The sequence below is a fragment of the Hyaena hyaena genome, unplaced genomic scaffold (genome assembly GCF_003009895.1).
Source record: "Hyaena hyaena isolate Hyena2069 unplaced genomic scaffold, ASM300989v1 scaffold_76, whole genome shotgun sequence".
Lineage (NCBI taxonomy): Eukaryota > Metazoa > Chordata > Mammalia > Carnivora > Hyaenidae > Hyaena > Hyaena hyaena.
The window spans coordinates 2,781,522-2,809,095 of record NW_024080709.1 but is presented as its reverse complement, the minus strand read 5'-3'; the positions used below and the strand labels follow the sequence as shown (position 1 = coordinate 2,809,095).

General features: G+C 45.3%; 1 protein-coding gene and 1 long non-coding RNA gene across 2 annotated transcripts in view; one reads left to right on the top strand and one right to left on the bottom strand.

Annotated features, from left to right (window-relative positions):
* The window catches only part of CPPED1 (calcineurin like phosphoesterase domain containing 1), a 103,168-nt gene extending 98,736 nt beyond the window's left edge, over positions 1–4,432 (bottom strand). Inside the window, exon 1 of the mRNA XM_039233623.1 lies at positions 4,265–4,432. Within this exon, the coding sequence (XP_039089554.1) occupies positions 4,265–4,334 (70 nt within the window). The 5' untranslated portion in view covers positions 4,335–4,432. The remainder of the gene's footprint in view (positions 1–4,264) is intronic.
* A 17,425-nt stretch (positions 4,433–21,857) lies between these two features.
* On the top strand, positions 21,858–26,997 carry LOC120232739. Its single transcript, XR_005528635.1, has 4 exons — positions 21,858–21,921; positions 25,701–25,973; positions 26,110–26,221; positions 26,561–26,997. It is a non-coding gene; the product is annotated as an uncharacterized LOC120232739 (long non-coding RNA).
* The last annotated feature ends 577 nt before the right edge of the window (positions 26,998–27,574 follow it).

The window sequence follows — 27,574 nt, the reverse complement described above, 5'->3', positions numbered from 1 at the left end:
GGTGGGGGGGGGGGAGTGGGAGGAAATAGGGCAAAGGATTTGAAAAGATATGTCTTCAAAGAAAGACTGTGGCCAGCCAGCACATGAAAATGTTCAACATCACTGGCCTTTAGGAAAATGAAAACCAACCTCGCAATGAGATACCAATTCATACCCATATGGTTGGTTAGACTCAAAAAGACAGATGATGGCAAGTATTGGAGAGGATATGGAGAAATATGAACCCATATACCTTAGCAGTGGAATGAAAATGGTGCAGCTGCTTTGTAAAACAGTTTGGAAGTTCCTCAGAATGTCAAACGTAGTTACTTACGTGACCCAGCAATTGGGTACCTACCCAAGAGAAATGAAATCTAGGTCCACACAAAGATTTATATGTGGATGTTCATAACAGCTGTATTCATAACAGCCAGTGTCCAAACTGGGGAATGTCAGTCAACGTATAAGTGCTCATCAATGGATGAATGGATAAACAAGATGTGGTTTCCCCATACAATGGAATGCCATTCAGTCAAAAGGAACAAAGTACTGATACTTGCTATAACATGAGAGACTCTTGAAAAGATTATGCTAAGGGAAAGAAGCCAGTCACAAAAGACCAGAGATTTTATGATGCCGTTTATATGAAATGTCCAGAAAAGGCAAAGTGATGAAGGTAAATTAGTAGTTTCCGGTGCATAGAGTAGAAACAGGAAAAGACTGCAAACAGGCACAAAGCTTTTTTGGGGGGGAGACACAAAGGCTCTAAAATCCTCACACTGTACCACTCTATAGATTTATTAAAAACCTCTGAACTGTGAACTTAAAACGAGTGAATGTTAGGGTACCTCAATAAAGTTATTAAAAAAAATAGAAAGGCACTCAAAAAAGGGGGGACACTCAAAAATAAAAGTTCGTTTGTCTCTTGGTAGTGTTATGGCAAGAACATTTTACAAACTAATTTTGACTGATGATGATAATACTGAGGAGGGGATAATCAAAATTCTTCTTTTAGCCACAGAAGTCCTTCTCACATAAGAGATAACTGGTTTGGTCTAAATGTATGGCATCATTAAAAGCATTTATTTCATGTTCTTCATTGATCTGTTAGAATTTTTCAAACCACAATATTTTCGGCCCCGTTCAGACCTGGATAAACATGTCCAGAGAAGAAGTTCTTAGGTGTGACCTGCAAGACACGGGGCAAGCTATTTTTTGGGAGATTCCATTTATTTTCTGCCCCATGAGAGGGGACCAAGAAATATTCGGGGTTAGTGAATACGGTCGGCTCCTGCAAAACAGCTGCAGGTTTAAAATATGTAGGGACACAATCTTTTCAAGAAAACCACCAAAGAGCCCTATTCTCTAAGAGGGAACATTTTGGTGGTAAAACGAACTGGGAGATAAAAAAGAAAAGACACTTTAGGACCTGAAAACAAATAGAGATGGGTAATTTGTAAACCTCTTTCATCTTGATTATTTCTCTCTTTTAGAACGTCTTCAAAACAGATGTCGTAAATTTTTCAGAAAAACAATTATTTGCTGGGAGAATGTAGTCTTCATTAGGATGCGTGTCAAGGAAATATAATTATCAATTTGACTAATTAAAATGGATATTTGAACATGCCTGAGGAACGTGAAGCTTCTCCAATGCGACACGGACAATTTACTTTTTACAAACATCTGTCAACAGAGCCTCGCAGATGATGTTTACAGGGAATGGATGACTGGAGCCAGGCCTCACATACACTACCACCAGAATACCACCACTCACATGAACCACAAGTGGGGGAGGGCGGGGGATAGTCCTCAAGCGCTTACCACAGACTTCACGCTTGTGTGCCCCCCAGATTCTTACGCTGAGACCTAAACCCCAATGTGATGATATGTGGAGGTGGCGCCTTAGAGACGCGATGAGGTCACAGTGATATCAACGGCTTATACCCCAGAGTGCTCATTCCCCACTTCTACCACGTGAGGCCACAAGATGATGGCCGTCTATGAGCCAGGAAGGTTGGCACCACACACGGATTCTGATCTTGGGACTTCAGGCCTCCAGGACTGCAAGGACTAAGTGTGTACTGTTAAGCCACCTGGTCTTGGGGCTTTGTTATGACAGCCTGGATGGACAAAGACAGTTCTCAGTTTCACCTAAGAAATAAACTCTAGCTAATGCTGCAGGGGACTTCGAGCCGCGAGTATGAGGGTTATCACGGCTGCGATTTTAGGCAGTGTGGCTCAAGTTAACCAAACTTCTTTCACAGGGAGGGTGTATTTTAGCAAGAGCCCGGGAAAAGTCAGTTCCTTCCCTTTCTCCTCCCAGCCTGCCTCTGCGGCAACCCTACCAGCTTGAGCCTTTCTATTCCCACAGAGCCTGGGCCAGCACGGGACCCTGGAAAAGCATCTCTCAAAGTTGCTAGCAGGAAATGAGGATGCAGGGAAAACTCAGTAAGAGCAATGGAGGCACCTTGGCGGTTCAGCACCCAGGGAAGTTAACCCACAAGACCAGGCGTCCCAAGCTCAACCCTCCAAGGCCCCGCTTCTGAAAGCCCTGACTGAGCTAAATGGCCCACATTGAGCACACCCACTGGGGCTAAGGGAAGCCCAGGGTCATTTTCCTTCTTCCTACGTCAGCAAGGTAAGTATCCTGCCACTTTTTCTTCTGAGGCTTTCTCTTCCCACCTCCCCATTCTTGTCCAGGTCAATGACTCTCCTTTCTAAAACGGAAATCTGATCACGGGTCCCTGTTTTCTCACACGTGTAGCTTAAACCTCTTTGACACTCTATTACGTAAAGGCAAAACTCGTCAATTACTCACCACCCATCCTCGGGTCTCATGGACACCCTCCCCCCTCCGCCTCCCACAGTCCTTTCCTCCCTTGTGGTCCCAGTGTCTCAAACTCATCCCTTGCAATCAGAGAGCACACCCCTTTCTCGGGGAAGACACACTGCAAATATCCAGCAACAGAGCGGATAAATTAGGTAATACATCCAGTGGACTATTGCCCAGGAAGAAAATGAGTGAACTAGAGCCACTTCTATCAAAACAGATACATCTCAAAAACCTCATGCCGGGTGAAAAAAAAAAAAAGGTATATTAAAATGTTTAGAGAATGGGCACTCTATTGGTCTGTATTTTCCCCAAACGCACCAAAGCTTTATCTCTGGCCCCACATGCCCTTCCAGAACCTCACCACTGCCCACCAAGAAACAGGGTTTTAGACAGAGGACTTCAGCAGGAACCTACTTTAAGGAGGGTTGCAAAGAAAAAAATCTGACTAGCGCCAAGTGACTGAATTTTAAAACGGGGCTTGAAGGTGGGGAACGGGTCAGGCCCATCTGCACGGCTTTTCGTTAGCTATGGAAGCTGAAGACAGAAAGCCCTTCAAGAAAACCAGTGCAAAGGGAGCCACGACAAGCACGAATCATGGAAGGTGAGCACAGGCCAGATCATGCAGGGCATCTGGGGTGCTGTCCTCGGGGTTACGAAAGTGGTGCCGAGGAGGGACCCGTGACTGCAGGCAGCAAAAAGCCAGAGAGGACCAAGACACCAGGAAACTCCCTCTCGACTTACGGCTCCAGGGCTAACATTCACTTAGCACCCAGGCTGTGTCGCGCACTGAGTTACACTTGCCAACGCTTCCCCATACGGCAAGTTTTGTCCTTAATCCATTTTTACAAGAACCCAAACTCCAAGCACCTAATTAACTCTGACACGACGCTGGGCTCCCCTCTCGCTTTGCGACGGGCGCTATATACCATCTGGTGGATGACCCCTATCGCAGGAGGAAACCGGGATTATCGGGATTATGGAGTATAAAACGCACCGTGGTGAACCACCACAATGGAAATAGCCGCATCCGACTCGCACTGGGCGCCTAAGGGCGCCACACGTTAAGATCACGGTTACTATTCCGGTTTGCAGGTGGGGAAACTGAGGCCAAGGCTTGCTGAGTGAGTCACGTGTGCAGGGCAGGGCTGAAAGCCCCGCCTCCCCGCCCCTGCTGAGCACGCTCTGTCGCCTTCCTCCACGTCCTCCTCTCTTAGGGAAGTTACGTCAAGGCCAGCGGAGGCCCCATAGCCGAGACACCCCACCCCGTCTCTCAGGGGCGCCCCTCGAAGCCCCGAGCGCGGGCGGTGCGGCCACTATTGCGGTCCCCGGCCTCCGGGTGCAGCCCCCGAAGCGGTCCGGCTGGAGGCCCGCGCGCCCAAACCAACGGTTCCCCCGACGGATGGTTCCGCAGCCTTGAAGTCATCCCCTCCCCGGGCGAAAGGCTGGCAGTACCTGAGGGAAAGGCGTCCAGGGTCCTGCCCCGGGCTCTGCGGAAAACACCCCCCGCCTCCGCAGCAGACATGGCGAGCGAGTTTCCGGCTTCCCCTGAGCAGCCTGTGTAGGAAGCAGCGGCTGGACGCCGCACAACCCAACCACGCGGCCAGTCGTGCCCCGCTGGGGGCGGCGCCCTTTGCTCAGGGTGGGGCGGGAGGGCGGGCGCGCCTGGGCTTCCCCGCTCGGGGGGCCGCTAGTGCTGCCTGAAGGAAGCGTGAGCGGCCCCTCTGGGATCGACTGGGGCGTCTGGCGAGTGGAGGCGCCTAGACTGGGGCCTGCGTGCATGCGCAGACGGGGTGCTCCTGGCTTCAAGCTGGAGGCCTTGGGGTGGGGAGGGAGTGGGGGGCGCGAAGCGGGTCCTTCCTTTCTCTAAGGTGCCATTGCCAGGTTTCACAAGTAAAATTACAGGGCGCCCAGTTAGTTGGAATTTCAGGCAAACAACGAGTAATTGTTCAATATAAGTATATCCCATGCAATATTTGGGAGATACTTACACTAAATTTTTTTTTTGTGGTTTATCTGAAATTCCACTTTATCTGGGCTCCTGTGTTTTATCCCGCAACCCTAGCTTGAGGGCAGAAGAACTGGGCCCCGTCTCAGGACAGTCCTTCAAGCCACCAACTGTGATCTAGGACACCTGATCATGAGGCATTCCATGTCGTCTTCACCATCATCCTGTTAATGTCATCATCGACCGTTAGGAATCCCAGCTCACTTAATCTGCACCCCAACGCCAGGAGATGGTGCTGCCTTCAGCTGCGTTTGTCGGAAGGGGAAACTGGTGCTCAGAGAGGTGGAACAGTTTGCTCAAGGTGACATAATCTGGAAAAGTAGTGGAGCTGCCTCCGACCCAAACTAGGATCTGTCCAGCAAAAACAAAAAACGAAACAAAAAGAAAAAGCCATTGCACTAAACACTTTAAGCCAGTGTTTGCTGCAGTTGCTATCAACACAAATTCCAGGAGAATTTGCATCTACTGAATCCAAATCACTTGAAGGGTTGTTAACTCCCTCAGGGTATGGAAAACAAAGGCAAAAGAAATGTAGAAAAAAATTAAATCTCCTTGCAGCTTACAGCCCGTTGAGAAATCCTCAGGACAGGCAGAGTGACTTCCTCCAGGAAGTGGACTGCTTGATGTTAATATTTTGCTAAGGTCAAAAGGTAACCTTAGCTTGAAGTTAGACCCACCTCCAGGATCCTGTAATTCTTCTTTAACATATAAAAATCCCTTTGGAAGTTTCCTTTATCTCCCCGTCCCCACAAGATAATAGTTAGCAATCATCCTCCAAGCATATGGCCCACTGATATCATGTGAAGGGTCTTGTGACTCAGTTTTACTAGATAGTAGTAAAACACCTTATCTTTTTTTAAAAATATTTTTGTTTATTTCTAGGAGAGAGAGAGAGAGAGAGACAGCATGAGCAGGAGAGGGTCAGAGAGAGGGAGATACAGACTCTGAAACAGGCTCCAGGCTCTGAGCTGGCAGTCAGCACAGAGCCCGACGCAGGGCTCAAACCCACGAACCGCGAGATCATGACCTAAGTGAAAGTCGGATGCTTAACCGACTAAGCCACCCAGGCACCCCTCCAATCACCTTATCTTAACAGCAGCTAAGCCACTCAAGGTCCTGGAAGACTTGCTTCCAAATTACTCGGAGACTTAGGCTTTCCTGAAACCCCTCCCAACTTGAAAGTGTATAATCAGTCACCCCTCCCAACCCCAGTGCAGCTCTTACTGCCCACGGGTCCTGTCCCCGTGCTTTAATAAAACCTCCTTTTTTGCACCCAAGATGTCTCAAGAATTCTTTACTGACCGTTCATTCCTGTGCCCCAACATATCATATAAGCTAAGGAGTTCTTTTGATCTGCCAAGTTTGGGAAATCCTCTTAACTAGCTGCCTGTATCTGAAACACTCTTTGGGTCACAAAAATGACCAGGACAACTCTTCCTCCAATCTCGGACAAGAGTTTTAATAGCAAATGGTAAGTTCTCAGTGAATATTGGGCATTATCATAATCATTATCAATCGCCATATCCCTATTCCCTGCATACAGTCTGGCCCAGGAGAGGATTCTCAGGAAACAGTCAAGAGGGAATGACTAAATGCAAACTAAAAGTCCCAGTGGGGGCCTCAAGGCCTTGCATGATCCAGCCCCTGCCTACCCCCCAGCCACTAACGGTCCGTTTCAGTTCCTTACACATGCAAAGCCAGTTTCTTTTTTGGCACATGCAATTCTCTCTGCATAGAATGCATGTGCCCATTTAAACATCAAGGCCTCTACTTAAATCACACTTCCAAGAAGAAGCCTTAGCCCCCACGCATGCACACACCTCTTCCTATCCAAACCAGGTCTCCCTCGTTCTTTTTAGAACCCTCCATTCTTGTCTCTTCTAGCCCTTTTCACAGTGGGTGCTCTCACCATGCAGGATAATTATTTGCAGATGTGATTGTTTGTTTCAGGTGCAATTATTTGTTCCCTGCCCTCTCCCCCAGCTCGACTGTTAAGGTCCATGAGGGTAGTTACCTTGACCGTCTTGCTCGCCAAGCAGGGTGCTATTGAGACATAGATGCTCGGATGGCTGCTACACGAATAAATGGGTTATAAGTATCTTGGCACTATAATCCAGATTTGAACCTGGGTGGTGGTTGGGCATAGCTCTGTTGGTAGTGACGATGAGTGGCCTCAGAACTACATCATAACGCCAGATAAGAGTAATGGCTACAATTAGAGGCGCCTGGGTGGCTCAGTGGGTTAAGCACCCGACTTCAGCTCAGGGCATCATCTCAAGGTCCGTGAGTTTGAGCCCTGCATCAGGCTCTGTGCTGACAGTGTGGAGCCTGGAGCCTGCTTTCGAATCTCTGTCTCCCTCTCTCGCTTCTCCTCCCCTGCTCATGCTCTGTCTCTCAAAAATAAACATTAAAAAAAAAAAAGAGTAATGGCTACAAGTAAACCTGTCCACCGCTGAGTCCCAGTACTCAGGGTCTTGTGTGAAGGGTCTTGTGACTCAGTTTTACTAGGTCTTATCTTATCTCATTGCCTTCCCAGTCCTCTCCTGATCACTGTACAGGCCAGTGCTTCTACTCTTTCCTGACCACGGTCTTCGGGCTCATACCCTCCTCTATTCAGCCATCTGCCTGGCAGGTGAGAGGAGGCAGAGAGGCAGGAAGAGAAGAGCATATTCCTGAGTGGTACGACCTATTCTGATGGACCTGTCCGGTCCTCTTCCTGGCTATGCAACCTTGAGCAAGTCATGTAACCTTCCTGAGCTACGGCAGCTTCATTTAAAATTAAAATCATAGCACCAACCTCCTATGCTTTTGTGAGAAGTCAGTGCAGCTGTAGAAAATTTCTGGAACATATTATGTGCTTCCTATGTTGTTGTTTTTTTTTTCTGAGTTGGTATTGTTATTATTGTTGTTAGTCTACCCTTCAATTCATTCTGTTCTAGTCAAAATTCTCTTTCAAGATTAGGCTTCTAGGAGTGACTTCTTATATCAGTCAGGTATCGTGTCTTAGCAAATAACCAAAAATGAGTTCAAACTGGCTTAGTCAAAAAAGGAATCCATCGGCACATGTAAATAAAAACCCTGTAGCAGCTTCAGGTGAGGTCTGATCAAGCTGCTCATATGCTGCTATAAGAATCCAACTTCTCTCCACTTATCCTCTCTGGCTTTATCTTCCGTCTCCATGCAGAGGGCTCTTTCCCATCATTTGAAAGTTCCAGCCTCCCCCTTCACAGGATTAGAATGGTTACAACAGTATGAGACCACACTCTCATGAGACACATCTAGGGAGGGGAAGAAAAAGAGTCTCTTTTTCTCAGAAGTCCCCAGCAAACATCCTTTTGCATCGCTGAAGTGCCAGTTTGCTCCTTTCTGAAGGAGCAGCTCCTTTCTGAAAGTCAGAAGATGAATGGCATGTTTAGATTGACTGAAGCCATAAGAACCATCCCCGGAGAAGGAGTGGTATCAATATCACTCATATCAATATTATGATAATCCTTAAGGATTAAGAGCATAGTTTTCTTCAAATGAGGTCTGGACACCCCGATTGCCCTGATCAAGGTGGAGTGGCTAATTTTTTTTTTAAGCGCCAACAGAGAATGCACTGTATTCCCCATGCACAAGTGAGGGTTGGGGGCGAGGGGAGGGAGAGCCTATCAGCTAGTGACTACCGTGCCTCCTCCCCACCCTTTAAAAACTGCCCTTTTTCTTCCATCTGGTCCCTTGTAACAGCGAATCCTGATGTGTTGTTACTCAGAGACTCACGTAGATCATTAAGAACACCAGTTGCCGTACTGGGCGCCATCATAGCCTCACTCCATGAAGCAAGGAGAACAATTTGTCTTAACACTCAAAGGCCCTAGGCTGCCGAGCTTTTATAGTTCTTCCGTCTACTTTTTAAAGATCTTCTGTCTCCTCCTCACTGTCAGGCTGTGAGCTGTCACTTCTCACTGTTTCTGGAATCTGCCTGTTGCAACTCCTCAGTCTGCTTCCTTCTCTTGTTTCTCGTCTGCCCAGGTTTGCGAATCCAGATGACAAAGGCTGTTAGGATTACAAACCAGGTTCGTTTACAGATTTGAGCCAGTAGGCTTGCATAAGAGCTCAGTGCTTCATTTAGAGAAAAGTGCTTGGCTTGACTTTAATGGATGTAGTCATTTCTGGTCGGACTGTGGGATGGTTAGTTTTACGTCACACTGGATATTATTCTGGGTGTTTTTGTGTGTGTGTGTGTGTGTGATAATGCTCTTTAGATGAGATTTAGATTTAAATCGGTGGATTTTGAGGAATGCACATCGGCCTCCATAATGTGGGTAGGTCTCGTCCAACCAGTTGAAGATCTGAATAGCACAAGGGAATGACTCCTCAAGCATGAAGGTAGTCAGCCAGCACATGGCCTTTGGATTTCAGCTGCGGCACTGGCTCTTCCTGGTTCTCCAGACTTCCGGCTCGCCTCGCAGATTTTGGCCTCCATCACCGTGTGAGCCAATTCCTTAAAATAAATCTCTTTCTATATGTCTACACATCTTTGCTTCTGTTCCTCCGGAGAACCCTGACTCACGCAGCTTGTCGGAGGCCTTTTTTGGAAGTGTTGAAGTCTCAGAGTGAGGCTTTAATTCAGGTTGGTATCGTCATCCTAGAAGGAAGGATACAGCACATTTTCGATACATGGAAACCTGAGACACAATATAATGACTCAGCAACGTGGGCGCCGGATGCCTCTTACCGTCACGCACTGCTAACCTGCCCTTCTTCAGGTGGGACTCAGGAATGATGGGCCAGGGGCTGGGCTGGGGTCAAGGGAAAGGGCAGCCCAGGAGGATGTCAGGTTTACACACTTGATCGTTTTTTAAGAACTGAAAATAAATAGGGGCGCCTGGGTGGCTTGGTCGGTTAAGCACCCGACTTTCGCTTAGGTCATGATCTCGCGGTTCGTGGGTTCGAGCCCCGCGTCTGGCTCTGTGCTGACTGCCAGCTCAGAGCCTGGAGCCTGTTTCAGAGTCTGTGACTCCTTCTCTCTCTGACCCTCTCCTGCTCACGCTGTCTCTCTCTCTCTCTCTCTCCTAGAAATAAATAAAACATTAAAAAATTAAAAAAAAAAAAAAAAGAACTGAAAATAAATAACAGACCAGGTCAACATGGCATGAGGACTTCAGACCCCAAATGTCACTGGTTTTGTTTTGTTTTGTTTTTCTAATTTATTGACTTCACTGATATTGTCAGGACCTCCATAATCTCCCCCTTCCCAAGGCGGTAGAGGATTAGGGAAATGTTTCAGGGAAATGTACCCACGTTCTCCTGCGTCAAAACTAAATCATGTCCCTGAGACTTTTTCGACATCATCGCAACTCTCTTGGGTGAGCGGCATAGGTCACAAATTGTGTTTTCATTATTAGAAAGAAAATACAACTATTATGTATGTTGCTGGGTATAATTATCTTTTATGCGTGTCTGCCAAAACTTTACATGGATTTTCTCTGTTGTTATCCCTCAAACAAAATAAAGTTTCACCTCATTTAAAATTTTCTTTTCGTGTTTTTTTTTTAATATTTTTATTTATTTCTAGGAGAGAGAGAGAGAGACAGCGTGAGCAGGAGAGGGTCAGAGAGAGAGGGAGACACAGACTCTGAAATAGGCTCCAGGCTCTGAGCTGGCAGTCAGCACAGAGCCCGACGCGGGGCTCGAACCCACGAACCACGAGATCACGACCTAAGCGAAAGTCGGACGCTTAACCGACTACGCCACCCAGGTGCCCCTTTTCGTGTTTATTTTTGAGAGAGAAAGACAGAGCTCAGGAAGGGGAGGGGCAAAGAGAGGGGGAGACACAGAATCCAAAGCAGGCTCCAGGCTCTGAGTTGTCAGCACAGAGCCCGATGTGGGGCTCAAACTCACAAACCACGAGATCGTGACCTGAGGCGAAGTCAGACACTTAACCGACTGAGCCATCCAGGCCCCCTCAAACATTTGAATTTAATCTCCTCATTTTGGCTTCTGCTCCTCCATTTTATTTTCTTTTTTATCCCCCCTACATTGCCTAATAATACTCCTCGTAAATAATAATCTTCTGCCATGATCGTAGTGCTTTCCTCTTACTTTCCATTTCCATTTTCATCTGTATCATGAACTCAGCCTCCCAAACCATTTAAATATTTTAGTTATTCACTTCGTGTCATGAAAACTTTTTTCCCCTTTCTGAACAAGAACGCATGTTCTCCTGAGAGCTCCAATCCTCTTGACTCAACTATATACTGAGTGCACAGTTTGATCTCCCTGTAGTGTTGGGAAATATTACCAAAACGATGTGACTGCCAGTTGACCTATGAGTTGGACCCAGGCACTAGAGACTCCTCACCTGCTCCCCTGACCTTGGAATGTGGCTTCTGCTTGTCTTTCCTGCTCCCAGGGGCTGCTCCAAGAACACAGCATGGTGCCCATGACTGATCCCAGCGAGGGGCTGTTTATAAACTGTCAAGATCTGGTAGGTGGGTGCAAGCATCCATTCACCTTGCCACCTAAGACAAGCCTTGAATCCAAGTTCCCTTTGCTTATGAAAACTTCGACCACAAAATAAGTAAAGCTGCCACATGCCAGCCTGGAGTGGCCTCTCCCCGCCCTCTGAGAACAGGCGCCACTTGCAGGTTACACCCGGGAAGCTCCCGAAAGGACTGTGAACCGAACACAGGGATAGGAACTCCCCAAGGCACGTATGTATCTCCAGTGGGAGAAACCAAGCGTCCAGAACCAGACCTGACACATAGGAAAACCTCAATCAATATGCGTTGAAGTGCATCAAATTTGCTTCTCGATTAAACTAATGCCGGCAGTCTTGCCGGCGGATTTCAAATTCTGCTATTTCTCCACGTGCCTCAAGCCCTGCCTCTCCCATTGCTGCTTCTCTAATTTGTCGTGTGTCCCTGCAAAGTCACCGCAGTGGGTTCCTGGCCGCCTCCGGATACCGTGTCTGCCATGGGAGGCCCGGGACCAACTTGAAAATCATTGGGAAACACGGCAGACACCTGTCCCTTCCTCCGCTTTCATTTTGTTTTTCCGTCTTCTTCCTGCTGGGCGCTGTTTGAGTGAGTCAAACCCTGCGTGAGCGAGCGTCAGAACGACGCTTTGTTCCCCGCCAGAAGGAACGACTCGCACGAGTCTGAATCTGCCGAGCCTCCCCCAGTTTTGTCTTTCCAAAGCACTGGCCCGGGTTTTTACCGACCCAGGGTCCTGGAGAAGGAAACGCTGCCTCCAGAAGCGCTCTAACAGCACTGGATTTTATCTCTCGGGACCTCTGACCACACTCCTCGCAGGGCGTGGTTCTCAACCCGGGTTGCAGTCAGGATCGGTCACCCGGCGGCCTTTTAAGCCCACATTTCCTGACTTCGCCCTGGAGCCTCTGATTGGAGGAGTCTTGGGTGAGGCCTGAGAATGGATCTTATAAATGCCCCCAGGTGACCCTGGTATTCGGCTGGGGTGAAGGAATGCTTGTCTGCGCCCTAAGATGAGGCCAGCTGCCCGAGTCAGGTGGACATTAAAGCCTATGGTTGCAGGTCTGATGAAAGAAGGACGGTGACATTCGCTGCATCGCTGGGCACTGGGATAGATGACTTCTCACACAGGGTCGCACTTAAGTTTCAGTAGAATCTTGAGAGCTTGTGTGTTGCAGCGTCCCCCGAAAGTCGTGTCTACCCAGAACCTGTGTGGGTGACCTTATTTTGGAAACAGTGTCCTTGCAGATGTAATCAAGTTAAGATGAGGTCATGCTGGAGGACGAGCCCTAATCTGATGGCCGGTGTCCTTTTAAGAAGGGCACACCCTGAGACAGAGAAGAAGACCATGTGGTGAGAGCGACAGACGTTGAAGTGATTCATCGACAGGCCAAAGATGACCAACCAACTGCCTGTAGCTTGGACGGCAGCAGGGAAGGATCCTTCCCTAGAACATTCTGAGGGAGCACAGCCTTGCTGACGCCTTGATTTTTGACTTCTAGACTCCAGAGCCGAGAGAGGGTCTATTTCCATCGTTTTAAGCCACCCCGTTGGTGCTAAGGTGTTAGGGCAGCCTCAGAAAGCGAATACAGATGTGTATTATTGCCATTTGACAGATGAGTAAATTGAGGCAGTAGGAAGGACACAGAGAAGTTAGACGTGGGCCCTGTCACCTTCATTTATACCCGGGCTGTAGGAAAGCACCCCAGGCAGATGGAGAACCTGGGCTCCAGAGGAGATAGACCTGGATGGCATCTCCGCTCCAACTCTCACTTGCCCTCTCACTTCAGGCAAATCCCCTAATGTTCACTGAGGCACAATTTCCTCATTTTCAAGACGGAATTTTTCTACAGTTTTGGGGAGAAGTATATGAGAAACGGCAGGAAATACACCTTCGCTGGTACATGGTCAGCTCTCCAAAAACTGGTAGCTGTTATGACTGTCCATATTATCGGTATTAATAGTAGATGAAGCTGGGCAGGAATCAAAATTTAATTCTGATTTTGTGCTAAAGCTTCACCCTTTAATGTGGTCTTACTGACTTCGGGCAACAAATCAACGGGAGGTGAGGGAAGAGGGTCTTGAGCTCCCCCTAGAGGTGAGTGTGGGTTACAAACCATGTGAGGAGAGGGAGGGAAGGGAGGAAATAACACCTGTGGGAAGTCAGGAAGAAAGCTGGTCAGGTGGAACCTGATTGGGGAAAACCTTGAACCCCAGGCAGACAAGTTGCTTCAAGGCAGACAGATGGGCAGACTGTGGTTTTGGTTGGAAGGAACTAGATGTGAAGAGAGCAATCGAAATCTGAAATGGCTAGGTGGAAAGTTCCGGCAGTCAGAATGGAAAAGGAAAAAAAATGTAGGACAGAGATCCTATGAAACAGAGGACCTGGTGTCAGAATGAATTCAGGGACTCTAAAGCAGGAATCAAAGGTTTGGCTTTCTAGCCTGAAAAAAGAGAAGAAAAGCTGAAGTTGGAAGCGAGAGCCAGTTTGGGAGTAGCGGGGAGATAATGAATTCATTTTTCAGCAAGAGGAATTTCAGGAATTTTTATTCATATGACCCTTCTTCACTAATGTTCTAGTCACACATTTTGCCGGCCACCAGGGTAGCCAGTATTATGAAAGGTAGAAATGGTCACGTGTGAAATTTAAGGCACCTCTTTAATTTCCCAGGAAAAGTCTAACGACCTAATAAAGTTTTTTTTTTTTTTTACTTTTTAAATGTTTATTTATTTTTGAGAGACAGAGAGACACAGAGCATGAGCAGGGAAGGGGCACAGAGAGAGAGAGAGAGAGAGAGGGAGAATCTGAATCGGGCTCCAGGCTCTGAGGTGTCAGCACAGAGCCTGACGCAGAGCTCGCACCCACGAACCATGAGATCATGACCTGAGCCGAACTCGGATGTTCAACCGACTGAGCCACCAGGCGCCCCAATAGCTTTGATCTTTACAAAATGCTGAAGCAATGAAGAGAAGACGGGAGTGTTTTGTTATCCTACCCTTCCCAGACATCACTAAACAGTTTTAGATATACAGGTATTGATATAGACATATCTCAACTTCAATACGCCTATATGAATATGTTTGTGAGCACATGCGTGTAGTGTGTATAGGGATTTGGGGGGGGGTCCAAGAAATATCTTAGCTATGTAAGGATAATTTACTAGGTATATAAGAAGATCAATATATCCCTTATCTCTGATAAAAGCAAATTCGGAGGACATGGCCGATGCAGGTAACCAGGTGGGCATTCTAATGCTTTCCGCCTCTGAATTAGACTTATGCCCAGTCATTGCCCAGCCAGACAATGATCAGCATCACCCAACAGGGACAGCAACTACCCCTCTGAACTTGCCTGGCTGACGGGAGAGCAGATAACAGGAAGCCAGCTCTGGAACCAGTCTGGCCCAGTAAGAGGAAGTACACATGCACATTTCATCCTTGACAAATGACCAATCAGAGAAGTATGTCTTCCTCCATCTGGATGGAGAAAGGGAGTGAAGGGAGGGATGGAGAAGAGTCAGGAAGTCCCTGTCCAGAGAAACACAGTGGAGTGGGGAGTAAGGGCCCAAAATATTAGAATCCATATGTTTGTTTCCAAGCCTTTTTCATTACCCTCAGAGCTCCATGAAAATGCTCAGGGGAATAAATGAATGCTGTTGTTCAAGCTGCTGTTTTCACGTAGTATGTTGATGCTGATGCCATTATACATAGGGTGAGTGTGTGTGTGTGTGTGTGTGTGTGTGTGTGTGTGTAAAATTCCATTGTTCCATAATTCCACTTGGGTTCTCTTCTGGGATTGTTTCAAACTCTCTTCTTCTCCATTGAACTATATGAAATTGCTGTTTTCAGACATCAAAATGGTCAAGTATCAGCAATTTTACATGTTCCAATCTAATATTTATTAGCAATGTCTCAATGAACAGTTTCAACCTATTGGTACACTTTTCCAATCATTTCTTCAGGATAAATTCCTAGAAATGGAGCTGTTTGGCTAAAGAGTAGACACATGTGAAATGCTGGTGGGGTGCCTCAGAGTACGTTCTGTATCGCCGTCAAGTACGAGACTCCCCACCTCCCCTACAACTGCCAAACTAAGCCATGGGTAGATCAATTCATTCTTATCACGTGTGTACGCATCCCTCTTCGTTAGATTTTTTGCGGAACTCTTCTTTCCAGTTGCCTTCCTTCCTCTGGCATATGGCCTACCCCACCCCTCAGAGCCCAAGAATCAGAAGGAAAAATCTGAACTATGCTTTTTTCCGTGTCAACTGTAACAGAATTTCTTGAAGTGTGATTCCTATGAAAAAAAAAAAAAACTGGCTTATCTATTTTAATCTCCTGTACATTGCACTAATTAATTTCTGAGATTAGTGTGCATTGTGAATACAAAATGTTACCAATAAAAGTAAAATTTAAACTATGCTTACAAGGCACCAGCTATAACGTTAAGCATTTAGCTTATGGAACTTTCCACAGCCACCCTGAAAAATAGATATTGGCATCCCTGACTTACAGTTGAGGCACTTGGGCTCAGAGAAGTTTAGAGGCTCACCCAAGGAGGCAAAGCCCCTGTATTAGATATCTGTTCCTCCATAACAAATTACTCCATGCTTCGCAGCTTAAGGCAACAACTATTTATTATTTGACAATTGCCATGGGTCAGAAGTCTGGCCCCAGCTTAGCTACAAACTCTGCTCATGGGCTGTCACAGATTGCCCCGAGATCTAGCCAGGACTCGGGCCTCATCTGGAGACTTGACTGGGAAAGGTCTGCTGCCAACCTCTTACACGGTTGCTTCTTGGTCTGAGCGCTCAGCTCCCTGCTGGCACTGGGCTGGAGGCTGGCCTCAGTCCTTAGGCACACGCCTTTTCCAAGACAGCAGCTCACACTATGCATGCCTGCTCCCATCAGAGCCAGTAAAGGAGAAGATCTTCTAGTGAGACAGAACTCCCTGCACAGAGCTTCATCTCAGAAGTGGCATCCTGTCACTTCCGCTATGTTCTATTGGGAAGAAGCAAGTCACCAGGCCAGCCCACACTCAGAGCGAGAGGGTTATACAGGGGCACGAATATCAGGTGGTTAAGAATCCTTGTTGGACATTATGGACTCTGCCTATCAAAGCAATTAAATAGCAGAACTAGGATTTGAAGTCGGTCGTTTCAAACTCTGAAGGTCCCAAAGTTAACCACTCTGCTTTTTGTCTTCCCAGACAAATTAACAAGATTACATCTCAGAAAGATTAATCTGGTTAGCCTAACACGGACTCTAGAAGTCTTTAGGAAAGGTATTATCAGGGGGACCTGGGTGGCTCAGCTGGTTAAACGTCTGACTTTGGCTCAGGTCATGACTGCACAGTTTTTGAGTTCGAGCCCCACGTTGGGCTGTCTGCTATCAGCACAGAGCTTGCTTCAGATCCTGTTTCACCCTCTCTCTGCCCCTCCTCTGGGCTCTCTCCCTCCCTCTTGCCCTCTCTCAAAAATAACATTAAAATAAAGGTATAATCCTTTTATAATTTAAACCAAAATTTTTTTAACTTTTTAAATTTTTTATTTATTTTTGAGAGACAGAGCACAAGCAGGGGAGGGGCAGAGCGAGAAGGAAACACATAATCTGAAGCAGGCTCCAGGCTCCGAGCTGTCAGCACACAGCCTGATGCAGGGCTTGAACACACAAACTGTGAGATCATGACCTGAGCTGAAGTTGGACGCTTAACTGACTGAGCCACTCAGGCACCCCAGGGATTGTCCTTTTAAATTTAATCTCCTGATTGGGAAGCAGAAACAGCCATCCAGTATAGGTGAATTAACAGTCTCATGGATTTTACTTAGGGGTAACTTTAGAAATGAGACTAAAAGGGGCACCTGGGTGACTCAGTCAGTTGAGTGTCTGATTTCAGCTCAGGTCACCATCTCACAGTTCATGGGTTTAAGCTCCGAGTCGGGCTCTCTACTGACAGCTTGGAGCCTAGACCCTGCTTTGGATTCTGTGTTCTGCGGACTTCCGATGTTAAATCCTGACCCATAGATATTAGACCTAGCCTTCTCATACGAATTTCAGAACATCCAGCCAATTCGCATAAGGATAAATACAAATAGGGCAGATGATTAGATTCAAGGCAGATAAAACAAAGCTTCCTTGGGAGAAATCATTTATATTATTTGTCCAATCTTTTTTGCCCTCCCGTTTGGCGTCTTATCTGCAACTAAAATGAGAACTGAAATCACTAGCTTTAATAACATCTTCAGACATAGCCATACATCTGTGTGTACTTTGGTTTGGAGGAGAACTGGTTCATGGGGACATTTATGTGGGCAGAGAAATATCTTCATTTATTGAAATGTTCCTAGCAACCGAAGTTTGTTTTCTTTGTCGCCCCCAAATTCTCAAACTAGAAACAGGCAAAACGATGACAAAAATCTAGAAAATTATAGATTTATTTCAGTTTATTTAGTGTATTGTGTTGTAAGTGTGTCTCATTTTGTTCGCCAAATAAAGTCAAACGCTTTTTCTTTTTTTTATTTAAAGCCAGACTTGGGTTAATGTGGATTTTTTCCCCCCAAAAGCTGACTTATACAATAGCGAGTATCATATTAGACTGCTTCAGGACTGCTTTGGTATTTCAATTGCCTTTCCCTTGCGTGATGATTTTTCTTTGGCTATTTTCATATTCTCCAACTCTGCATGCATTTAGAACTTAGCCAGCTCGATCCCTTCTGGGAAGTAACAACAACAGTAATAACATTTATTAAAAAAATTATATCCATCAGTTATAGTGTTTCGTACTATGCTCGGCATTTTCCATGCCTTCCTTCATTCTCTCTTAATAACAATCCTAAAAAGTAGGCACTTATCCTAATTTTACACAAGGGGAAAATGAGGTTTACAGCTCAGAGAACTTAAGCACAATGTCTGAGGTCACAGAGTTAGGAATTGGGGGAGCAGAATTTGAGACCGTGCTCTTTAGAACTAGGCTATATTGCCACCCCAGGGTTTGTGCATATGGAATAAATGAATGAATGATCAATGAGTTCAATTACAGCAGGGCTTACTTTAAAAAATTATATTTTCTCCACTTCCCCACCCTCCCTTGGCAACACATGATCTATAATAAAACCTCTCGCGGGAGGTAATATACACTGTGATGTCAGACAGTGCTTTATTTGAATTCAGACATGCAGCTTTTTAACTGGGTGATCTTGGCCAAATTATATAACCTTGTTGAGCCTAATATTCTACCACAAAACGGGAATCACAAGTGTACCCACGTCTTATAGTCAATATCTGTATCTACAAGGATATATAGATCTTTCTCAACTTATGACTGGGTTACATCTGGATAAACCTATCGTAAGTTGAAAAGATCATAAGTTGAAATGGCATTTAATGGACCCAGCCCACTGAGCATCGTAGCTTAGCCTCTCACCTTACACGTCCTCAGAACGTTTCCTTTAGCCCATGGTTGGGCAAAATCATCTAACACAGAGCCTATTTTATAATAAAGTGTTAAGTACCACATGTAATATGTTGAATATGGTACTCAGAGTAAGAAACAGAATGGTCATGGGTTCAGAATGGTTGTTGACTTCTGGATTCACATGGTGGCGTGGCTGATTGGGAGTCACGGATCTGTCACTGCCCAGGTCACCAGACAGGACCCTGAGGCATGTCACTACCCCGGGAAGAGATCCAAATCCAAAACTGGAAATACAGTTTCTTCTGAAAGCATATCGCTTTCGTGCGATCGCAAAGTCAAAGCAATCGTAAGTCAAACCATCCTAAGTCCGTGACTACTCACGGTGCCCAACATGGAAAAATGTTTCTTCGTAGGCAGTTAACATTACCACATGGAGTCGTGGGGATCTGGATTTAAACCCTGGTTTCGTTACTTATTTGCTCTGCATCTAGAAGCATGTCTCTGTAAAATGGTATCATAAGATGTCCTTTGGCATCAAGGATTTTTTTTTAAGGTTGTATGGAGGTGTTTCTCAAACATCATCAGGCAGACATTCGGCAGTGTCTGGAGGGAGACCTTTCGTTTGTCATCACTCGGTGGAAGGATATCACTGGCTTCTAGTGGGGAGAGGCCAGGGTACCAGGAAGCACCCTACTGTGCGGAGTTCCCAACAAGGAACTATGTGGCCTCCAATATCTATAGTCCCTAGGGTGATAAATCCTGTTGTATGGACACTTCAAGAGCAAGTGCCCAATAAATGCTAGCTATTATTATTTCCTGCCGTTTTGAGTTTCCATTCCAATCAACCTGTTGTTTCCAGGAGCCCAGTTTTATTTTTATTTTTTTAATGTTTTTATTTATTTCTGAGAGAGAGAGAGAGCGTGGGCAGGGGAGGGTCAGAGAGAGAGGGAGATACAGAATCTGAAGCAGGCTCCAGGCTCTGAGTTGTCAGCACAGAGCTGGACGCAGGGCTCAAATCCATGAACTGTGAGATCATGACCTGAGCCAAAGTCTGATGCTTAACCGACTGAGCCACCCAGGCGCCTCGTCCAGGAGCCCAGTTTTTAAATTCTCTGATTCAACATATGTGAAGCAGTTACATACACATACATGAGACAAATAGAACACGAACATTGTTCCTGTGTGTTCTCGTGAGGACCAGTCGAAAACAATGATCTAGGGGCACCTGGGTGGCTCAGATCAGTTAAGCATATGACTTCAGCTCAGGTTATGATCTCCCAGTCTGTGGGTTTGAGCCCCGGGTCAGGCTCTGTGCTGACAGCTCAGAGCCTGGAGCCTGCTTCGGATTCTGTGTCTCCCTCTCTCTCTGCCCCTCCTGAGCTCACACTCTCTCTCTCTCTCTCTCTCTCTCTCTCTCAAAAATAAACATTAAAAAATTTTTTTAAAAAGAAAACAATCATCTATGCTTGGCAAAATGGAAAATTCATTTTTTTTTTTTTGTGATTTGAAGTCTTGTAGATACATGAATTCAGCAAAGTCACAGGATACAAAGTCAATGTACAGAAATATGTTGCATTTCTATACACAAATAGTGAAGCAAAAGAAAGAGAAAGAAAGAAACTGATCCCATAAAATACTAGGAATAAACCTAACCTGTGTAAGATCTGTATGCTGAAAACTAAAGAAAATATATGAAAGACATTGAAGAAGACACAAAGAAATGGAAAAACATTCCATGCTCATGGACTGGAAAAACAAATACTGTTAAAATGTCAATACTACCCCAAGAAATCTTACTTTAGAACAAAAGTTGAAGATAGTCCTTCTAAAAGCTGTTTTTTCTGCCCATTTTATATTAAAAGAACAATCCTAGGGAGAAACTATTTGTGTTATAATTCATTGCCTATTTCCAGGGCTTTTTATAAAACTCAAGCTTTCCTGAGACAGGAAATGTCCACTTATTACTAATTCTTTTTCCTGAAAAATTATGGTTATGGGTGTCCTTGTCCATTTATGTTTTAGGAGTTAAAGTTGACACATCAGGTCATCCTTTCCCTAAAAATCGGTCTTTATTTTAGTGGATGCTTTCTTCTTTATATAATAGCAACACTTAATCATTGTGGAGAACTTGCAGTGTCTAAGAAAATATTATAAAGAAGGAAGAGGAGAAGAAGAAATAGGCATACTCTTATCACCCAAATACACTCAAAGTATTATTAATATTTTGGCATGTTTCTTCCTTATGTTCTTTATCTAAGCATTTCTTTAAAAATTTTAAGAGCTTATTATTTAAGTAATCTCTACACCTAACATGAAATTCAAACTCATGACCCCGAGATCAAGAGTTATGTGCTCTACCGACTGAACCAGCCAGGTGCCCCTCTAAGCTTTTCTTCAGACAAATGAAATAGAACTACAGAAACAAAATTTATCTTACCCACTTAACATCACAGCATAAGAATTTTGGCATGTTATAAAAAATTGTCCTGGGGCACTGGGTGACTCAGTTGGTTGAGCTTCTGACTTCAACTCAGGTCATGATCTCATGGTTCATAGGTTCGAGCCCCTCATCGGGATCTGTGCTGACAGCTCAGAGCCTGGAGCCTGCTTCGGATTCTGTGTCTCCCTCTGTCTCTGCCCCTTCCTTGCTCTCTCTCTCTCTCTCTCTCAAAAATAAACATTTAAAATTTTTTTTAATTAAAAAAAAGTATGCCCTAATCATTTCTAGGGTGGTAGCCTGTTTCATTATATTAAGGTCTACTTTAAAAAATGTATTCCCCACTTGTAGAAACATTTCGTCATAGAACAAACTTGGTGCAAAATGTCAAAAAGACAGTATACAAAATGAAAATTAAAAATTAACCCCTCGATCCTCCTCAAACTCCCTTTCTTCAGTTGTAACTAGTTTAAACAATTCCATGTGTTTTCCAGTCTGATGTCGGTCGCAGTCAGTAGTGCTGTCTGCCCGCCACCGTCTCGATTCTCCAAGCACAAGGTATGGCTGCACCTGCTGGCTAGTTTACGGTTTGGTTAGACCACGTGACTAGTTCTGGCCAATGAGTTGTGAGTATTTAGTTACCGCTGGTAAGAGCCTCCAGGGCCTTTGTTCCCTTTGCCATGACAACCACCAGCATTCCAGTGAGTAGCTGCCTTAACAGCCACGTACCAGAGAGAAGGAGACACAGAGCAGAGCTCCCGGACAACCCATCGTGGACAGGTACAGTAAGTGAGGAATAACACACACTGTTTCACTGAGGGGGTGTCTGTTACAGCAGCATAACTATCCTATACCTACTAAGAGAGTAGTGTTGATACATATGCGCATACATATACACACAGGCTGACACACATGTATACACAAATTGACTGTAATGTATACATTCTTTTGTGGCCTGCTTTTTTTTTTGCTAAGAAAACTATTTTTTAAAAAAATATATATATTATTCAGAGTTGTTTATTGAGGGGCGCCTGAGTGGCTCAGTTGTTAAGCATCCAACTTTGGCTCAGGTCATGATATCGCTGTTTGTGGGTTTCAGCCCCACATTGGGCTCAGCACTTACATGGATATCTTTCCATGTTTGTACATGTATACTGAACTTATCCTTTCTTAACCTTTAATTTTTTTTTTTTTTTTGAAACAGAGAGACAGAGCATGAACAGGGGAGGGGAAGAGAGAGAGGGAAACACAGAATCTGAAGCAGGCTCCAGGCTCTGAGCTGTCAGCACAGAGCCCAATATGGAGTTCAAACTCACAGATCGCAAGATCAAGATCTGAGCCGAAGGTGGTCGCTCAACCAACTGAGCCACCCAGGTGCCCCATCCTCTCCCTTTTTTTTTAATAAGCTTATTTTATTTTTGAGAGCGATAGCATGAGCAGGGGAGAGACAGAGAGAGAGAGACAAAGGATCCAAAGTGAGCTCTGCATTGACAGCAGTGAGCCCAAAGTGGGGCTTAAACTCATGAACCACAAGATTGTGACCTGAGCTGAAGTCAGACGTTCAACCGACTAAGACACCCAGGCACCCTGACCTTATTATTCTTAACAGTTGCCTATTAATCTATTGTATGGATGTACCAAACTGATTTAACTATACCTATACTTACGAATACTCAGGTTATTCCCAATTTGTCTATTGTTGGAAAACAAGGTGACTAAAAATGTCAACATATATATGTATCCCACACACATCTGGGTATCACAGCTGCGCTTGTGAATACATCTTAGTTTACTTAACTATTCTTTCCCAATTGGACACATGAACCATTTTCAATTTTGGATTATTATCCATGCAGTGGTTTCATAGTTAACATCTGTTTGTCTGAAGATTTAGGATAAGTATTACTGAATTAGAGGATTTGGGCGCTTCCCAGGCTGTTGACATGTGTCAGCATGATTCTTTTATAGATTTCAGTGGGAACTGTCCTGGCATCCATGGTTGTTTTACACTTAGCAAGTAAGGGGATTTGAACTGCCCACCATCAACCATTCCTTCTCCAGGCCATCTGAGACACCAAGAAAAATGAAGCCAGAGATGAAAAACTCAATTAATACTGGCGGACAGACTATTTTTTTTTAGGACTGCTTTTTAAGCTATTAGCATTTTCCTTTATTTTCTTTTCTAGACATTAACAGATTTGTTTTTAAACAAAGAAGCCACAATGGACACTTTACAAAGATGACTTCACACCTCCATTGACCTTGAGCCCAGTAGGACACACCTCCTGGACTTCCAGGGTACTAGCTTTGTCTGCAAGAGTCTGTCTTTTCCCTTCATCTTCCCACTACCACACTTACCCCCTCCGTGTGGCTGTACCATTTACCTACTACCCTCCCTCTGGTAATCATGTAGGGACAGACTGTGATACCCACAAAAGACACCCTTACCTTGTGCATAGCATCTTATTCCCTCGAACCTGCCCAGAAGATAATAATCCTCTCTCTTGCTCCCTTATCATTCACTTGGGCACAGAATGGTGCATAGATTTTTTTTTTTGTTATAGGATAAGTTTAGCCATGAGAAAGCCTCCTCTTCCTCTCTGGAAAGGGAATAAAAACAAGATGCCAAGGGCAACATCTTGTCAGGGTTTCTAACCAAATCAGGAGTCTTCGGAAAATGACAGGGGCTGCAGCTGTCCTATGCAGAAGGATTTGTCTGTGGGACATACCAGCTCCCACCCACACTGGAGATTGTCCCAAGGAAGCTGTGAATTTTTAACTGCTCAGGATTACTGTATTTCTGGCCCCCAGAGTTGTTCGTGGAATGACATTCAGGGTTCCTACTACGCATGTAATGAGCAGAGAAGACTAACTGGGCGAATGAAGTTCAATGGTCTGGCTCGTCATTCAGTGTGGCTGTAGGCTTCCGCAGCTCAGCAAATAAATACGTAGAAACCCAGGTTAGGTTGACGGGCAGGGGGAGTGTCCCTTCCTTGGGATTTCCATTCATTTGTTCTACAAATATTTATTGCATCTCTCCTCTATGCTAGGCACTGCTTTGGGGCCTTGGAATAAGTGAGCAAATAGAATGAAGAGATCTGTCCTCATGAAGCTTACATTCTAGCAGGGGAGATCCGGCGAGATACATAATGGACGGATGATAGAATGTGACAGAAGATGATACTCATGCTATATTTTTAAAAAAGGACACAGTTGAACAGAACAAAGGGGACTGAGCGTGCTAGCGCAGGAGAGAAGGCAGTCTGCATCATCAGGCAGAGTGGTCAGGGTGGTGCTCACTGACAAGGTAACATTTCAGCAAAGATCTGAAGGAGGGAAGGGAGTTTGCCAAGTAGGTATCTGAGGGAAGTGTCTCAGTTGAGAAAAAAGCTAATTAGTTCAGCTAAAGCTAATTCTCCAGGAGGTGGGAGGGGGTGCCTGGGACACCAAGGGGCAGCAAAGAGACCACGCTGTTCCAGGAACAGATTAATAAAGAGGCAGGAAGAGAAGCAGTCAGGGAGGTGATGGGAGCACATCACACGGAGTCCTTTTTTATCACCGTAAGAGCTTTGGATGAAATGGGAGCCCCTGCAAGATTTTGAACAGAGGTGTGATGTGATCCAACTTATGTTTTTAAAGGATCAGTCTGTCTGCTATGCAGAGAATAGACCAGAGGGAGAGAGAGAAGCCAGGAGTCCTTTTAAAAGGCTACCCAGGGGGCGCCTGGGTGGCTCAGTCGGTTAAGTATCTGACTTTGGCTCAGGTCATGATCTCAAGGTTCGTGGGTTCGAGCCCCATGTCGGGCTCTGTGCTGACAGCTCAGAGCCTGGAGCCTGCTTCGGATTCTGTCTCTCCCTCTCTCTCTGAACCTCCCCTGCTCGCTCACTCGCACGTTCTCTCTCTCGCTCTCAGAAAAAAAATAAAAATTTAAAAAAAGGTCTACCTAGGCCAGGGTCGTCATTGGGACCAGATGGTAGAGGAGGAACAGAGAACAGTGAGTGGACTCTGGGTGCATTTTGAGAATAAAGTAGAATGAAGTCAGCCTGATTTTCTGAGCACTTGGATGAGAAGAGATGGCAAGAACACTTCCGGGATTTCATCCCAAACTACCAGAAGGATGGAGTTTTTAGGACACAGGCTGGGACCATTGGTGGGAGAAATGGTTTTCTGGGCGTGGGGGAATCAGGAGTTCATTTGGGGTCCTGTTGAGTTTGAGATGCTTGCTAGACATCCAAATGGAGATGTTAGTAGGCAATTAGATAGATGCATCTAGAATACAGGACAAAGTCTGGGTTTGATACCTGCAAGTGCTCAACTTTTTGGGGGTCTATTTTTTATGAGTCAGAATCCCTGTATTAGGAAACTTTATTGACCACTTTTTTGTTTTGGTTTGTCCATACTTCCACATATCCATCATCAGTAATATTTGATGTTCCAAATGCTGAACCCAAAACCCATTTGACTCTCAGATGCCTTCCAATTCCTTGGTAGAATAATACAATCAAGTTGAGAGGACCTTTTGGTTTAGTTTGGACTTGATAGTTGATATGTTTTCACAGCATGCCTGGTTGAGTACACCAAGATTATTCGTTCGTGAGGCCTTTCTCCAATTCTGTCTGTACTGCGAAGGGAATGTGACAGGAGTCAAACAGCTTCAGAACCAATTATCTGAATTAGATTCTTCGTGCTGGAACTTTTCTGCTGTGAAGAGTAATTAAAATTTTTGGAATCCCCAGATCTTCATTGTAGAATGAGAATAACACCCGTCTCAGAGGGCTGTGGGGGGAAATGCTGAGAATCATCAGTTTTGTGATTTATACCTTGCCCATCAGGTAGGTGTCCAATAAACCTTTCTATTTCCTCTACTCCTCCCCCAACCACCCATGAAATATGTAGCACATAGTAAGTGTTCCATAAATGCTTACTGATTCATCAATACTCAGGCTATTCTCGTTTTTCCCTGCTCAGGAGGGAGAAACATACATTCATTCGTTTGCATCCTACAATGCATATATCACATGGAATGATGTGTTTATCTTCTCACTCTCCACCTCCCCCAGGAAATGTAAGCTCCAGGAAGGTGAGGACTTTCTTTCATTCAATCAACCCCTATATCTCTATTCCTTAGAACTGTGTCTGGGACATTGCAGGGGCCCAATAAATACTTGTGGAATAAATTAGGAGATGCACCAATGATGTACGCAAAGAATCCAACTCTACGATTTCATATACAAAGTGAAACTTCAAGGTCCACAAGCCAAATCACCTTGAAAAATCCGCTGCCCGGAAAAGGATGGGCCTGACATTATTTTCCAGCAGTAAGGTTTTACAAATTAATTGATTTTTCTGACTCACTTAGTGTGGGCTTAAACCATTTATCTGAAAGTGCCGTAATATATTCTTTGAATTACTCCAACAGTAAAAAACACGAAAACTGAACTAATGAGTTCAACACTGAGCCAAGCCAACGTTATTAGTTCCTTGCGTCCACCGGGCTGCACATCACCTCTGCTGTACTGGCTTCAATGCACACTTGGCTCTTCTGCGGACAGATTCAGTGAGGTTTCCCTCCCAGCTCATTGGAGAAAACTGCAGACCTGCCCTTTGGTGATGTCACCGCTTTTCGGATCAGGAAGCTTTGTCAGGGGCCAGCCAGAGCAAAGAAAGCTGCTGCCTGTCCCAGCCCTGGTGCGTCACCCATCCCTGGCCAGATGAGTCACTGCTGCAAGGGCCCAGCCAAATTGAAATCTCCTTGAATGAAAAGGGCCTTGAAATGCAGGAATAGAACACGTTCTTTGAATTTCCACTTGCAATGGGCATAGTAGGCATTTCCAGACACAACACTGGCATTTTCCTCCTTCTGTTGGCTATCCTAAAACCCCTCTGACTCTAAGTGAGATTCAAAGTTATTTCTTAACTCAGCGCTCTGTAAATGTTAAGCATTCCCACACCGTCCCCTCTCACTCTCTGCCCCGTCTCCAGACCACCTCCTGGGCTGTTTTGTTTTGTTTGCTTTTTGTTTTTTGGTTTTTTTACCATAACTCACTTTTGCTACTGAAATATCTTTGCTTAAAAGAAAAATTATTTCATCTCATTCCTCACGATTCTAGTGAGCCGGCATCTCCTGCCACAAATGGACACGTGTGAAATTCGTAGGGAAAAACCAAATAATCCCAATCCCTGTTAGCTTCAGCTGTCTGCTGTGGGCTCTGAGGCTGGGATGTGTGATGTCCCTGACAAAGAGGGAGAGCGGAGAGGGTTAGGTGTTGACGAAACGGAGACCGCAGATGGGGACTGTTCTCCTGAAAGACACAAAAGGGAACACGGCCGGCGGAGCTCCTCTGTGGGGATCTGTTCTGAACCAGCATGTGGTGGTTACGTGAAACTGTACACAGGATCCAACTGCAAGACTCACACGCATGTACAAGCAAAA